This window comes from Drosophila pseudoobscura, chromosome 2, assembly GCF_009870125.1.
Source record: "Drosophila pseudoobscura strain MV-25-SWS-2005 chromosome 2, UCI_Dpse_MV25, whole genome shotgun sequence".
In the NCBI taxonomy this organism is placed as follows: Eukaryota; Metazoa; Arthropoda; class Insecta; order Diptera; family Drosophilidae; genus Drosophila; species Drosophila pseudoobscura.
The window spans coordinates 15,893,945-15,910,083 of record NC_046679.1 but is presented as its reverse complement, the minus strand read 5'-3'; the positions used below and the strand labels follow the sequence as shown (position 1 = coordinate 15,910,083).

Genomic DNA, 16,139 nt, shown 5'->3' with positions numbered 1-16,139 from the left:
TCCAAACCAATTCTTTCCAGGTGAGAACTTAACGGGCAAAATAGCTACAAAATAAGCCGCCGATACAACGAAATGAAGGCGGAATATTTTTTTATCATTTCCTAAGCATCAGTTAAGTAATATTACTTTCTATATTGACTAACAGGTTTTACCTAAATTTGAAATCTTGTTTCGGTTCTTTTTAACAAATTAGTGATTAATTTATTTCAGAATTCTCATGAAATATGATTGAGTGTTCTCTGAAGTGTAGTTTTCCAACCTACATATATAGTAGTATTTGGGATATCTTGTATATGCTAGCCGTTGTCTGAATGGTTCTGTATCTACAATATGTATCTATATCTTTAGCGTCTCTGTGTTGCGTGTGCCGTAATGAGCGTAACCATAAAAGCGTCTTTTGTTTTACGACCGCATTGCGCGCGTGTTTACCGTAGACAACAATACAACAATGCCAATTTTATGGCTGCCCCTGCCACGCAGACAATGCCCCGGCGAACCGCAGCACAGCCGAGACCAGCATCCGCAGATACTCGTACTCGCCGCACTGATACAGCAACGTACACACCCGGCCAAAAGGTGACACCGAAACTAGAGCAGTTTCCAAAGGGTAAAGGAAAGAGCGAACGGGATGCCGATGCCGATGCCGCGGTCTTGCATTAATTAGAGCGCGTTGGACAGAGGGCAGCCAACCCATGAAGGGTGGCGGACAGGGACATGGGCAGGGTTCCGATTACTTTCTTCAGAGCCATAAAACGGTGCTCCGGAATTCTGGCATGGGATGCTGGAATATATGGACTGGCGGCTCTTATCTAAATTAGGATGTGGCTTGTTTGCGCCCGTGTCTGCTCATCGCCTGCATTATTTGCGTAGGTGTTTCATTTCCGTTCCACAATCTATCCGCCGAATGTTTGCCGGCGTACTCATCGTACCTTTGCCCCTGAACTCATCTCGACACAGAGAATTTCCGTTTTCCCTACTTTCACATGTGATTTTCTTTGTTTTCTTATCAGTTTTGGCGCGTCAGCCGTCGCCGTCGCCATCGCCATCGCCATGATTCACATTTTCCTTTGCCGCCTCGTCTGTATGCTCAAAAAACTGCACTTTTACAAGGGCGAGCCAAGTCAAGACTTTAGCGCTGCAGCAGTGAAGGTCGCCCTCCGCCGGAGTTTGTCGCATTTCGGCGGAGTGCGTGCCTTATCGGGGTCGGTTCCACGACACTAGATACCGCTTAAATCACAGCCTAGTCGTGGTTTTTGCTTGAATTTTGCCACTTTTATCTATTTCGCTGCGGTTGGCTATAAAGTCTCTGTGCCTTTTATCTATGTGCAAACACGCGAAAGCAATGATATTAAGACACTGGCGAGGCGACCTTATTTCCTCTGGCTCTGGGCCCCCAAGACAACAACTAGTTTTATTCTTTTAATTAAAAAAAAAACTGTTGCTCCCCTTCGTTTGTGGAAGAAGCACTAAAGACGTTACGGTCAGTTTGGCGATGCGTAGAAATGGGAAAATTACTTATAGAAAGGACCAAAATTAAATCTAATATTGGGGTTGGGACTTTCAAAGTGGTACGTAGAAAAATGTACAGTTACGAAGAAAGAATGATTGAAGAAGTAAATAAACAATACATCGAACTTGAACACATTTTGGGTTTGTTTTCCCTTAAATTCATTATCCCCATTTAGCATATTTGGATGGTATTTTCCAAACTATCTATTTCGCTTAAATCAATTGAAATGGTTTACTTGATTAGAAGCCCAAAAGCCGGTTCTCTCCCACAAAAAACCAGTCCATGGATATCGTACTCGTACTCGTACTATTGAGAGCCAGCACCTCCACACAGAGGTTTGCCCAAATTGATCATGCGAAAGAATGTTTTCGAGATTCGTTTCTATCTGTTCTCTGCTCACAAAATGCTCGGACTCTTGGAAGTTAGCACATGGCTGCTAATTAAGTATTCGTTGCCTGAAAAATTAACTTTCCAGCTATGGGCCTGGACTTTAGTGGCACTTTTGTTGTGGCAGCCGTATCTGGCGACAACGAGACTGCGGCAAGTTTTATAAAAAAAATACACCTATTTTTTATCTATCTATCTGTCTATCTAACAATATGCCAGGGCTCAGGCCTGGGCATGGGTTTGGGACCAGAAGCCAATGACGAGCCGTAGCGGCAGCCGAAAAGCTGTCAAATTGTCGAAAAAATTATTGTTATCGTGCTTCATGCTCATGTTATTGAGTGGCCGGCCATGTTCACACGGAGCGAAGTTCCACTTCCACTTCCAGAAGCAGAACCAGAAACAGATACAGATACAGCCGCAGAGATACATTTGTATCTACACATGTTGGAACAAACAATTCAATTAATTGTTGTAGAGCGGAATATGTCACATTCGGGGATATGGATGGTTAAGTGCGGTGTTGTATTGTATGTAAGCTTAACTTTTCGGTAGTTTATTGATTTACAAGCTTTGGGTCGCTATCTCAGATAGATGTATATTTACGAGTACTCGCACTAGTATAAGGGGGAGGACGTGGACTCCACCCGGTAGGTATCGTATCAGATTGGGGACTGAGACTGAGACTGACACTGGAACTGGGCCTGGCACTGGGACTTATCGCAATGCGTTGTGATTTTTGGAGTGTCGAAACGCCAAAGCAAATATGATTGAAGTTTTATTTGCTCAGTCCGCCCGATTGGGTCTTAATTACTTCCGAAAACAATGACAATGATGATGACCAGTACGACGAGGGGAGCTGTGGAGCTAACTCCGAAGGCATTAATCAATTTACAACGAGATTTAGGCAAGGGAATCGGTAAAATATAAAATAAATAAAAATACAAATTTGAATACCGGTTTCTGGTTTCTGGCGTTTTCTTCTGGCTATCATTCATAAACTTTTGCCGGGGCTGACACGAAAATTAGCTCTTCAGCCAAGGCAGACAGCCCAGAGATCGCTACGAGACTGGAGCTAAGCTGAAGATAAAGCGGAGATGCTGATGTTGAAGCTGATGCTGATGCTGAAGAGATGCAGACTTTGGACACCTGAAGAGAAGCAGCACCAGCACCAGCACCGGCCGCATAGCTGTTGATCATGGTGATGACTATGTAAAAAGCAAACTGGCACACAGCTTTAGGTGCTTGAGATGTGTTGGCCGTTTGTGTTAATCCCATCAAGACCCAGCACATTATGAAGTAGCAACAACACGGCAGCGCATAGTAGAAACTGGAGCTGGAAGATGGAAACGAGTTGGAGTTGGAGTCAGACTTGGAGTTGGAGTTGGACTTGGAGCTGCAGCATGTGGTGAGTGCTCGAATGTGCTCCAATGGAGGCTGGCTCCATCTCTACATCAACGGCACAAGTGACATAAGTGGCGCTTACACGATGATGCGTGCGCATCCAACAAGCAGCCAGTCAACCAGTCAACCGGCCAGCCAGACAGCCAGACAGCCAGCCCCACACACGGCTCCAGCTACAGCTCCAGCTCAGGGCTTAAAGGTTGTCTTCATCCAGTTTGTAAGAGTCATCATCATCATCGTCTTTATGAGGAGGATCATCTGTGGGTCAGACTTCGGCTCAGGCCCAGAGACCATGTCCCTCAGCTGATAAGAATGTGTGATGTGCCATGGAGTTGTTAAAAGCAGCACCGCATACTGCCGCTTCGTGTGTGGTCCGTCATCGATTTCGATTGATAACAGAGTTTTGGATATCTCTGCTCTATGGGTCACACATCTGGTTGCGGTTCTGTCTCTGGGTCTGTGTCTGTGTCTGTCTCTGGGTGAGTCTCCTCCTGGTTGGCCATACGCATGACGTGACGTGCCGCTGACGTGCCAAGTGCCATTGAAAATGGCAAGTCATTGGCATTTCAACTGGACATGCGGCACCCTTGTTAGCCAGAGTCTCTCTCTCGCTCTCGCTCGCTGACGCTGACGTTGACTCTGGCTCTGACTTTGTGGCAGTGACTGTAACCGTCGTAACATCCTTCGACGCATAACGGGCAGGACAGTCAACCAGCTCCATCTCCAACTCCACCTCCGATTCCGATTCCCTTCCTGGCCCTCAGTGATGACGCAGCAAACAGGCAAAGCGTTAATTTAATAATGGCCAAAATATGGAAGGCAGTCAGTTAACAATAATTTGGTGCAATATAAAATATATGAATGTACATACATATGTATGTTGTGCCTTTTTGACAAGGCTCTGAAGGTGTGTTTGTTTTCGTGGCTGCTGCCTATAATCGTTACACTTGGCTGCACCAAAGTCACAGCTAGAAAGTCAATGACATCTAGAGCAAACAACCGAAAGTTGGTTTCAATCAATAAAAAAGAGAGTGAAAACCAGAAGAGAAACTTCAGCAAAGGAAGCAGCTATAGGATACACAACGATACGGCCGGATTCCTTTCCATGCGTGAGTTTTACGCGTAAGATGATAATGTTACATGTATTTAGAAGGATTGACTCGGAAAACAATACCAAATCAATGCAGCAAAATCCATATTTCTAATAAGAATGCTCAAGTGGTGGCAGCTGACCCCCTCTGCCACCCCCTGGGTACACCCTTGGCTATATGTACATATATAGATTAACTCATGAAGGCATTCTCAAAATGCCACAATAATTTGCTAGACAAACAAAGATTCCCAGACTGTGGACCGCAACACTTCATAAATAGTTTGCATTTGCCAGCTACTGCAGCATTCCATGCGATACCATACCATACCATACTATGCCGTACTCCTCCTCCTAATCGAAAGACGGTGTGAAGTTCTTGTGATTCACTCCACTCGCCTTTGGTCGGTGCGAAATCAAAGAGAACTCAAGCCAAGCGGCGAGCAAAAGCATCATAAAAAGGTTGTATCTTGTAGATGGCAGCCAGAAGAGTTCATTGATTTTCTGTGGGGCAACTCAATCAAAAAATAAAAAAAATCAGAAAAACATAAAACATAAAACAAAAACAAAACAGAAGAAGTTGGGAAAACGCGCACGGCGGTGGCACTCTATTAGCACCTTTAAAGCACAATTTACAACAAACATTTACAACTGTCAATTGGCAACAAAGCAAGGGAAGGGCCAATGGCCAGAAAAGAGCGGCTAAGACCAGGCGAAGAATTAAGGATACAGGTCACACAGCAGAGACACCACACAAAGGCACCGCCAGTCCCAGTGCCAAAGCCAGTGCCTGTGCCTGTGCCTGTGCCTGGGTATGTGGATGGTGATGATTTTTAGGGAACTGGGACTGATGAGAGCTGACGAATCGCCGGCAATTTGTTAGCATTAACACACAAAAACTCTCATTGATGAGAACGTGTATCAAGAGCATTTAATATATATGGATATATCTGTCACACGCTTGTGTGTGTGTGTGTCTCGGTGATGCAGTTTAAAAACGAAATTAATAAAAATTTCACTTGAATTGACAAAGTGGCCGAACGCCGTGACGTTCAACTGACGACAAGTGCCACTTGACAAGCTGCCGAACTTGAAATATTTTTTCCACAATAAAGACTGGCATAATATTTCATTTTATATAGAAGTCTGACTCGGACTCGGAATCGGACTCCTTCTCTGCTCTGGAGCTGGGGTAAGAGTTGATTTGTCGGGTAGCTGATGTTACCTGTCCGCTAACCTCGTCGCACAGCTGGCGATTAATCTTGACATTGGAACGATATACTGACGACATGTACTGTACGGACAATATACGCCATATTCTGGCATATATAAATGCTCCATTGTTGACAATAAATAATTTAGCCGTATACACAATCGACGATGTCGAATCGTTGATTGTTTAGCCCATGAAAAGACGCTCTCACAGTTCGTTTGATGGCACTTGCATGTGAGATCATTATCATTGGTCAGGCTCACGTGCAGAGCACGCGGCGAGGACTTGTAGAGGGATGTACAAATAGATTCCCAGGCCAGTACTTCCCAGGCCGGTGCTTCACGACAAGTGCAGGTCAGCATAATCACCATCATCATCATCATCATCCTCGACATCGCCCTCGCCATCGCCATCGTCATAATAAACCGCAACTACTTTAATTACACACTTAGCCTCGAGCGAAAGTACACTGGTCATCACAGTATCTAACAAGTATACATGAATACAAATGAAAATAGAGCAGAGCACATCGATGAAAATGTCAAATTTCAATTAGTTTTGAATGTATGCACCCTTAAAACTAGAAGTGCTAAAGATGATCTATGGAAGTATCTTGTCTTGTACTATAAATTCTGGAATACTCCTTTGCCACAAACACATGCACTATTATTGTAGTACTTGCGGATGGATATTGGAATGTTAAAATTCAATCAAATCTCAAATTTATTTCAACACCATCTTCACATGCCGTGAAGAAGTCTGATCCCAATCAACCCTCTACAGTTCTGGAATACACTTGTCAAGCAATCGTGAAGCATAAACCCTGCGGAGCAGTGTAAGTAGAGGTTAATAACTGTAGTTGGCCGTGGGCGTAGGTCGTGGGGGTGTGGTGCCCGCTCGGCAATTGTAATGCAAAGCGCGCGCGCGTGTGTGTGTATGCTTCCAGCCAGGATCCCCTCGGGCGCATTGCAAAATTCAGTTTCATTCGATGCCAAAGCTGAGCCTCGTCTCGACGCTCAAGTGGCGGCCCGCCGGGCTATTGACAGAAATCAAAACCGGGCCGGGGAACGGGTGCAGGGGATGGAGCACGGCTCAGTGGGATCAGCCGGCAGTCGCCCAAATGGCAAACGCTTTTCGTAGTTTGTTTTTTGTTCCGTTTGGTATGATGTACATACATCGTCGACAGTCGTATGCCGGTTGCCGGTTGACGGCTTATCACGGCATCAAAACAAATTCGTTTGAAATTAATGCGGAGATTTGCTTTCATTAGTTGGCTGTAGCTGTAGCTGTTGCTGTAACTGTAAGCAAACACAATGGGTGGAAAGCAGGTCTAGGCATTGGCATTGGCATTGGCATTGGTATGGGCAGAAACCACCAGCCAACATTCGCATCCACGACACGCTCTGAGCTGCGGCTAATCCCTAAGCAAAACTTTCGGTTGGTGGAAGGTCCCTGCCTCTTGCTTTTGGGCCCAACTTTCAGTCCTGCCCGACACGTGGCCCTCAATTGTTACTCAGTCCTCCCCCGGCGCTGCCCTGCACTGCCCTGCCCTGCTCCCGATTGTATTTGGAATCGCTTTTCGAGCTGCGTCATCACTTTGCATTAAGGTGAGAATCCATTCCATGGGATGCATGCCCGTTCCCCCCGTACCTCCCGTTCCTCCCGTTCCTAATGTGACAGTTTAATTGCAGGTGAGACACACTGGTCGCGTGGCCAGGGAAGCGTCGCTGATGCAATTAGACAGCCAACGACTTTCCCTTTGTCCTACGCTGACTTCTCAGCTGGTTGTGCGGGTGAGCACAAGGCTCTGGGCATCGGTGTCCTGGTTGCTGGCTGCCCCCTGTTGTGCGGGTGCAGTGCCACATGCCAGGCTAAAGCTCCTTTCTGGGCACAATTGGAAATAGATGACTTTGTAACCGCTTTTGTGTGAGGTGAAGGCTTTGTTGCACCTAAGAGATAGAGGGACTTTCTAATGATCTAAGTTTGGGTGTACGGGTAGAGCGTTTGTTGAATGACTTCTGCAGTAATCACTCTCCGGACTTAGGCACATTCTTGGCTTTGGAAAAGAGAAATTCTATGCAAATTTGTACAGGGGATATGTAGTTTTATTTGTGGAAAGAACTCTAAAAGATATAAAGAAACTCCTCCTCCACTATTCTAGAGGGTACAGAAAGTTCCCTTTTTATGCTTTCTAAAGAAACTTTTATCGGAATTTAATACTTTCTATACTCAGGGAACACACTACAGAACATTCCTAGACCGTAAGACAACTGAGAACATAACACTTTCCCAAGCTTTGATCCATAGATTTTCATGGGTTCTGTCCAACTTCAAACCAGATCAAAGGCGTTCCCTGGCTCCAGCTTGCTTTCCGTATCCTTATCCCCATTCCACAGACCCTCGACCACACACACACACACGCACTCACACACCCACAGTCGAAAAACTTTCTCACATTACATCACGGGCCAGCGAGGACGACGACTAAAAACAACAGCAAGAACAAGGACGACGCTTGCGAGGAACTGGAGCAGCGCTCTAAATGGACAGCGAGCAACATCGTTTAATATTGATGGGCATTGTTTGAGCTCTTTACTGTATGATGGGAAAGCGAGGCCTCTCCCAACGCTATTTTCCTCTCTTTTTGCTGCGGCTGTTGTTGTTGTACTTCAAGTGAATATTTAATTAAATTGTTTTCTAATAACCACGCGCAACTTTGTTGTAGGGCTCTGCACGCGCCCGCAAGCGTCGAGCGGCGGCAGGACACGCGGCAGTGGCGGTGGCAGTGGCAGTGGCTACTAGGCCGGCAACCAGGACCAGGACACACCTTGTTGTGCCAACAACATTAGCAAAGGCCAAAAAAAATAGAATAAAAGAAAAAATGGGAGGGAAAACGGAGCCGAGCAGAGCGGAGCCACCCCTTTACTGCGTATCCTGGCTGGCCTATCTGTCCTTTCCGGACGCTTCTAATTTTCCAAATTACGCACCATCAATCATCGCAAGTTGCGGCACCGGCACCGGCACCAGCCCTGACGAGCGCTTGTCGATGGTGCTGTCGATGTGGATGATGTTGATGATGACGTTAGAAACTATGCCGCATCAGGCACTCCACTCCACGCCCAGGATGGGTGTCAGCCATTCTTCCACCCATCCTATAGCCAATCCCATGGCGCAATCACTTGAAGCAAACGACGTTACGGCAGCCGCAAGAAAAAATTAAATTAAACTTCAAGTGTCCGCAATGGGGGTGGAGTGGTGGGAGCAGGACCAGGACCAGGACCAGGAGCAGGAGCTGCAGCCGAAGCAGGTCCTTTTCCAGAAGGATGCTGCAGCCTGGCAATGGGAATCTGTTGTTCAGGCTGTTTTCCGTTGTAATTAACGCTAATTGCGTTTGACCATAAGCCGGACTTTTTGACTTTTCCACGTGTTTTTCGGATAGTCCCAAGGATTTTCCCACCTAATCCTGAACCCGGCCCGGACTCTATTTTTGTTATGGCTTGACTTCGCGCAACCAAAATATTGGCATTGCATAAATAAGCAAGCGATAATGCCGATCGGAAGTGATTCTCGTCCCTAAAGAGAGTTCCCAGAAATGCTGCTAGTATGAACCCTGATCTCTGTGGGACTTTAAACTCTTGATGGTTAGCTCAGTCCGGGACCCTCCATCTGGTAATTGAGAATGCACTCCATCTAATGAAAATGGTCATCATGATGGGAAGTGGCCAAAAGGATGCGACCATAGGGGGTGAGATGAATGGCTCAAGGATTAATATCGCAGTGCAATTAAGAGCTCAATCACAGTGACTTGACTCGGCCCTTGTTTGCCTCTCTCTGATTACATTTATGGAATTATTATTGATGTTTGGCAGTGACCACCACAGACCAGTGTCCAAAACAATTCTACTCCTCACTCTCACCGCGCCAGAGATTCAGTTGCGGAGCGCCCCCATCGTCATCATCGACATCCACCCCACGCCCAATGGCATTTCTAATTTCGTTGAGTAGCCCTGACTTGGACATTGGGCCTAGCCATTTTGATTGAAATACACACACAAAGTGCTGGCAGGCAGCCATTATATTTAAGCTGGACCTGATCTGTGCCATCGGTATGTGGAAACAGTTAACGCTCGATAGAGCGAACAATTGGTTAAATTTAATATTGCAGGGAATACACACAAATCGAAAAGAAAACACCTATGATTTATATAGCAAACCAATTCTTACAGTCTTTTTTCATTTTACACAACTATTAAAATCGTAATATTCAACCAAAACTCTACTAATTGCAGATGCACCTTTTGCCGCAGTGAACAGATTCATTTTAAAAGTATTAATCACTATCTTTGGGTAATTTCTATCAAACAAACTAAAAAACTTTGATACAATCATGGGCTCGTACAGCTATTGAAGACATAATTTAATTTGTATGTTAGTTTTGATCAGATCTTCAGAGAAAGGCACTTATTCGGCGCAGATTAGCGATTAGCTGATTGCCAAAAAGCAGCCTATTATTGTATTTATTGTTGTTGTTATTATTGTATATGTTACAAATTTCTATGTTATTCTTATGTTTCTACAATCTTTATACCTCATACAAATGGAATAAGTACTTTCGGTTTCTTTGAGTACAATCCATTGAGTCATCACTGTATTTACTGTGCATGTTTTTACATGTGCATCCCATATCCTCTCTCATACTAATCTGTATTATGTACACAGTTGATTTGCCTTCCCACTCACCCACGCACCCGCACAGGAATATATGTACATAATGTATGTATGTATATAAGTAACGGCACATACAATATGATTTCATTCATATGCAGAAGAACTATGCTTATGCTCCTCTCCTGCTCTGTTTTCTCTCTCTCTCTCAGTCTTATCATCGATTTGCAATGCCTGATGATGATGGGGTTCTGGTTGGTCCTCTATCCTATCCTCTTCTGCTGCTTTCCCTGATGTTGTGCTCTGTTCTGCCTAACTTAACTGCTGCCAAACATTTGCCAAATGTTCCCAAATTTGTGTCTGTGTGTGCGTGGTATCTGTGCTGGAGTGCGTGTGGTGGATGTGTGCGTGTGTGTTTGCCATCGTTTTTGGAAATATTATATGCTCATACCTCCGTTTTCGAGTAAATTGTGTAAATATTTGCGTTCGTAAGTGGATTGGAGATGGATGAGTCTATCAACAGAGTCAGCCAGCGTCGTTGCCGGCAGCGCCGCTGGCATCGCCATCATCATGTGCGTACCCTTAGCACGGCACAGCTGCCTGATTACAGCAGCCATCCTTTTACTCCTGCTCCCTGTATAAATGGAGCAGGAGCCATCCCAATTGGCCAATTGGCCGAGAGCCAACTTGGAGCTTGTTGCATTCGACTGATGCCACAAAAAGATACAAGGTTGGTTTTGGGCCAGGTGCAGCCTGTTGCCATCTCTGGGAGTACAGTCTGAATTTTTTTGTTTCGACAACTGAATTTATTTCACTATTGCATTACAGGTCCAACAATTACACAGCCAAAAACTGATTAAATGGGTCAATAACAGGCCATGTGAGGGGGAAAAAAGCACATCAAAATATTTGTCTGTTTTACAGATCTTATTTTGTGGTTTTCTTATCGGCTGCATCTTTCTCGACCTCGCTGGCGCTTGACTCTTCATCTTCGTCATCATCCTCATCTTCGTCGTCATCGTCGTAATCGTCATCAGACTCATCATCATCATCGTCGTCGCCGTAACCGCCACTGGCACCGCCACCGTAGTAGCCACTGCCACTAGCGCCGCCATAGTAGCCTCCATAGCCCTCCTCGTCATCACTACCACCTTGCTGTTGGCGGCCAAACTTGTGCGAACGCGTCGACATGCTCAGATCCTTGGTGACGGACGTATCGTAGTTGCACTTGGGACAGGGAATGGCCTTGTTCTTGTCGTATTTGAATCCCTTGCGGCGCACATGATCCTCGCAGTAGCACGTCTTGCAGCGCAGGCACGAGTACTGTCCCAAGCGGTTACACGATTGGCACTTGTAGTTCTCCGACTCCAGCACCTGGCAGACGAAAATTTTCAGTTTAGTCAATGGAGAAATTGATTAATGGACTTGCATTATGGACTAACCTGACAACTGGCTTGATGCTCGAACTGATCGTCCTCGCACAGGAAACCATCGCAGAAGGAGCACTTGAAGATGCGCCCACCGTGCTCCCAAACGCCACGTTCGCACTCCAAGCAGACGGCGTTCTGCAATGGGCACGTGCAGGCATGGCTGGTCAAGCACTTGCGGCCGTGGCACACCCAGGCCTCGCAGAAATCGCAAATCGCACCCACCATGCCCATGCCGGTGGTGTACACGCCGGGATGCTTCACCACGCAATCGCCCGTCTTCAGCATGCACTTGATCTTTCCGCATTGGGCACAGATCGGCAGCCGCTGTAGACTCTGGCAGAAGTAGCAGAACGCCCTAGATTTTTGCTTCTTCTCGCACTTGTCGCAGTCCATCGGCGCATTGCAGGGCACATCGGCCAGCGGAGTTTCTCGGGTGCGAATCTCTTTGAGGCGTAGCTTCTGCTTTTCAGCCTTTTTACGCTGTCCAGTCTTCTTTTTCGGCATTTTTTATTTTTACGAAAATTATTTGTGACAAAAAACTGACTGGCAGTGTGACCGCTGATTTATCGGTAAAAAAAAACCGTCCGACCCTCAAAAATATTTCAAAATATACTGTCTCAACTTAAAAAATATACCGTAAATATACTGACGAACTCACGTTCTATTTTACATATTCCTTAATTTTTATCTTCCGTCGAATATTCCCAGCTATATAGAACATTTATTTCTGCCCACATAATTTTACCCGATTAATGAATCAATTTTCTACTTTACTGTTTTATTCTTAACACTGGCTTTTATTGTATTTTGGCTAAATTAAGGTTTAAACAAAATAGTTTAAAAAAAACAGTCGCAATATGAAGATATGATGCGTGTATACCCGATTTCGGTAATTTCATATGAAGATATTGTTCAAATTGTTTTTAAAACGTAAATACATGTTCTCAGATTGATATGGTTTTGACATATGCATGCATTTGAATAGTTTTCTGTACAAATATCCTGATCCCGATCCCTGATCTAGCTAGCTGAGACACTCAACTCTGAACTCATAATTTCATTCGATTGTTTCAATTTCCTAAATTTAAGTTGTCACCTTTTTCCACAGGGGTCTAAAATAAAGCGGAAATTATATATTTTTTCGTTCAAAATTGTTAGTTCCAGTTAACGAAATTTCGTCTTCATTTAATGACGGGATGCAGTGTCTTCGTGTCGAACGGATCAGAGCCTCAGGGAGCTCTTGGTGTTCTTTCCAGAGGTGCGATTTCAATTGAAAACAGTTTAATTCGAATCATAGGAGTTTTTTTTCCGAATAGCGAAAAAACTGCATTCCTGTAAGATGATTTCTGAGTGTATTGCGGATGTGGAAAAAGTCGGCCTGAAGGCATACAGATATTTCCAGCCACCGACCCCTGAGCCACCGGTCATCGTCGTCTGGACTTCCCACTGCGCCCACTGGGTGGGGGTCCTGGCTGGGCCCATCATACTCGCGCTTCTTTTCAAGCTTATCTACGACACTATCCAAATACGAAGCGCAACAAATGTTGGAGTGGATCCGGCAGAAAAATCGGAGCTTGCCAAAGGGGAAGGACTGGTGCCCGCAGAGCAGGACATAGAGCGTCCTGCTGCTGCAGGGGCAGCCCGAAAGAAAGGTGGCGACGCATGGTATTGGGATCCGCTTCGTGGATTTAATCTGCGTTGATTTCGTTGCTATTGTTGATATTGCGGCGAGAGGAATCGGACACGGCGGCACTGAGCTCAGCTCATCCCAACTGACGCCCGAGTCGTCGGAGTCCTCGGATGCTTCGGATGGTGGACTGACGTCTACCCCGGCAGCTGCCGGTTGTTGCTGCTCCGCCTGATTATTGTCGTTGTTGTTGTCGGATCGGAAACGCTTCTCCTCCAAACCGAAGGCGTGGCTATTCCCGTTAGCTCTGCGCTTGTGTAAGGTCTGGCGCTTGGCCGAAGGGGATGATGTACTACTGATTTTGATTGTGTCTAAAATAAGATTTAAGCCAAAACAATTTCCACTTAATTCATTTCTTTATATGTTAATACACGCCAACTACACATTTGTCCTTGTAGAATGCATTGTGGTAGTGGTAACCTGGCACACTCGTCCAGAGTCTTTTCGCTCCATCTTCATCCGCAGCTTGGTCGCGTTGAACCTCAAATGCAATATCCGGCAGGTTCTCTATTGCATATTTAAGGTCTTTAAAAGGGAGTGCTTGACTGCGTGCTTCCCTGCGAGAAGAATATCACGGAACGACGCTCTCCGTTGACAGTGATCCTCTCCAGTCCGGTCTTGTCGTCCAGCCAGTACATAAATCCCCCTGCATGGAAGTAAGGGTTTTTCTGTAGAGAGGGAACAGGAGATTACACGTGTCCAGAGGTGTCCAATATGGTTGCTTACTTGTTCTTTCCATTGATGTCTATAACTTCTTCGTACTGTTGGTCCACACCCTCATTGCCATCGACTCGGGCCCAAATGATGGTCTCATGGCTGCCGACATCTTTCGAGAAAAGCAGACGTCTCCTCTTCATGGCATGCACGGCAATGTTGCGAGGCTTCTGCGAGTTCGCCCAAGAAGCTAAAAGAGGCAACGTTTTAGATCAGAGCTGAATACTTGAGAGAGCTTCACCTCGGCACGGATATTCTTGCCGGACACCGGCAACGACACATTCTGGCAGTCTGGCGTAGCTGGGGGGATGCAGGGCACGTCCTTGGCGAGGCTGCGGCTCTGGCCCGTCTTGATCAATATCCCCGGTGCTCCAGGCGCTCCAGTACACTTAGTCCTAGCTACCAACCAGTATCCGACGCTTCTTGCCATCCAGTAGAGGCGTCTCGTCTCCTGGTCGAATATGAGCTCCCGGCCATGATTACAGCTCGGATTCGCCCGTCGTGGCGCGGCGTATGGAGTCCGAGGCGACTCTGTCCATGTACAGAGCCGCGACGCGGCTCGAAGACAAGGAAACGCGGCTTCTCCACCCCCTTCCACAAGAGCACACGCCGACTGCTGCCATCCAGGCGGGCTACCTCGATGAGATGAGCCTCCGTATCGGAGCAGTAGATGTTGCTGGTCAGTAGATGCACCCATGCTGCTGGCTCCTGGCGAGAACAGCAGGATGGTACAGGCAGAGGTGAAAAAGGCCCCATTCCCCACGGCACACGCACCAGAAGCCAGTGTCCAAATGCCGTTTCCAGACGAACAGCTGTTCCACCCCCACCACCAGTCCAGGGTCTGTTCTTCTTCTTCCCTTTTCGATTGTTTTTCAATGAAATTCGTCTTCTGGGGGCGGAGTAGTGGGCCACAACTGCGCCAAAGGGCGCCGCTGGTCGTTTTGGCATCGCAACTCTGCAGACTCTGTGTCTCGACTTTAACTGTAAATGCAAAGAAGGTGGAAATCACGGAATAGCCGCGGTAACAGCGGCTGTTTTTGGGGAGTTCCCTGTGACATCTAGACTTACTGTCACTGGAAGCCACTGTAGGCAGACGCACAAGGCACTTTTGCTCATACAACAGTAGCATAAACAAACGAGTATCGTTCCAATTGCTCAATTCTTTATTCCGTCGAATATTACTAGCTATATAGAACATTTAGCCATGCCCACATAGTTTTATACGATTGATGAATCAATTTTCTACTTAACGGGCTTATTTTTAATACTTGCTTTTATTGGATTTTGCTTAAAAAATGTTTTTAGCGAAAAAGGTCGCCGCTGGTCTGTATTACAATGGTATCATTTGAACTTGGTCCAGCACAGCGTCCAAGCCTAGGGTTCACGTTCGGCTTTGGCGCTACTTTCGCTTTCTCTTTTTTGTGTTTTGATTGTAAATTTTTCCCGATATGGTCTTTAAAAAAAGCCAGATCTGACGGGAAAAAAGCGTAATCGGCAGCACTGGTGGTCACACCTATCGTTATCGTTCCTCGGAGAGCCCACTTAACCCCCCTCTATTTAAACGGGATGGAAACTGTAGTTAAACCGCTGGTTGGTCCATCCCAACCTTTGCTTAAGGATATATATATGTATATATAAATATATTTCACCTAAACTGCACTAAAATTCTTCGAGATTCATTATTTTCGTTTAGAGTATTTTAATACCCACTGGTCGACAATGGGTTCTCCATATTCGTAAATCGTAATTGCTGCGCAGCAAGGAAATAAACAAAAAAATTGTTGTTTCAGAATAGGATGATTTCCCAGTAAGGTCTGAGCTGCAACTCACCCTCTTCACCAATGCACCAATGTAGAAACCGTGTAGAAATGCCATTTAGAGCCATGTCTCAGCCTGCATAGAATTCGTGATCAGAATCGAATCGTTTGCCATCAAAAACTCAAATCTTTTGAAAATTTCGAAACTCATGTCTAAATGTGAATAACGGCGGTTTTTCATACTGGCGCTCATATGAAAAAAGGGAACATTTTGGAAAGGTACAT

General features: G+C 45.8%; 3 protein-coding genes and 1 long non-coding RNA gene across 5 annotated transcripts; 1 reads left to right on the top strand and 3 right to left on the bottom strand.

Moving 5' to 3' along the window:
- Positions 1-6,172: 6,172 nt before the first annotated feature.
- On the top strand, positions 6,173-13,731 carry LOC117183344 (uncharacterized). 2 transcript variants are annotated; one of them, XM_033376997.1, is made up of 3 exons: positions 6,173-6,436; positions 12,805-12,954; positions 13,013-13,731. In XM_033376997.1, exons 2-3 carry the CDS (start codon positions 12,885-12,887, stop codon positions 13,396-13,398), a joined length of 456 nt encoding a protein of 151 aa, XP_033232888.1. In that variant the 5' UTR covers positions 6,173-6,436; positions 12,805-12,884; the 3' UTR covers positions 13,399-13,731. The 2 variants fall into 2 exon arrangements, with proteins under 2 accessions (XP_033232888.1, XP_033232887.1); XM_033376996.1 differs by lacking the exon at positions 6,173-6,436 and having other exon boundaries at positions 12,688-12,954.
- On the bottom strand, positions 11,050-12,275 carry Noa36 (zinc finger protein 330 homolog Noa36). The gene is made up of 2 exons (XM_001358859.4): positions 11,709-12,275; positions 11,050-11,640 (listed from the first exon to the last, which is right to left on the bottom strand). The coding sequence occupies exons 1-2, from the start codon at positions 12,198-12,200 to the stop codon at positions 11,194-11,196; spliced, it is 939 nt and encodes a 312-aa protein (XP_001358896.2). The 5' UTR covers positions 12,201-12,275; the 3' UTR covers positions 11,050-11,193.
- Positions 13,732-14,109: 378 nt separating the features above from the next.
- On the bottom strand, positions 14,110-15,103 carry LOC6897370 (uncharacterized). The gene is made up of 2 exons (XM_033376995.1): positions 14,339-15,103; positions 14,110-14,287 (listed from the first exon to the last, which is right to left on the bottom strand). The coding sequence occupies exon 1, from the start codon at positions 15,043-15,045 to the stop codon at positions 14,497-14,499; it is 549 nt and encodes a 182-aa protein (XP_033232886.1). The 5' UTR covers positions 15,046-15,103; the 3' UTR covers positions 14,110-14,287; positions 14,339-14,496.
- Positions 15,104-15,709: 606 nt separating this feature from the next.
- Positions 15,710-16,098, bottom strand: LOC26533896 (uncharacterized). The gene is made up of 2 exons (XR_004468504.1): positions 15,928-16,098; positions 15,710-15,847 (listed from the first exon to the last, which is right to left on the bottom strand). It is a non-coding gene; the product is annotated as an uncharacterized lncRNA (long non-coding RNA).
- Between the last annotated feature and the right edge of the window lie 41 nt (positions 16,099-16,139).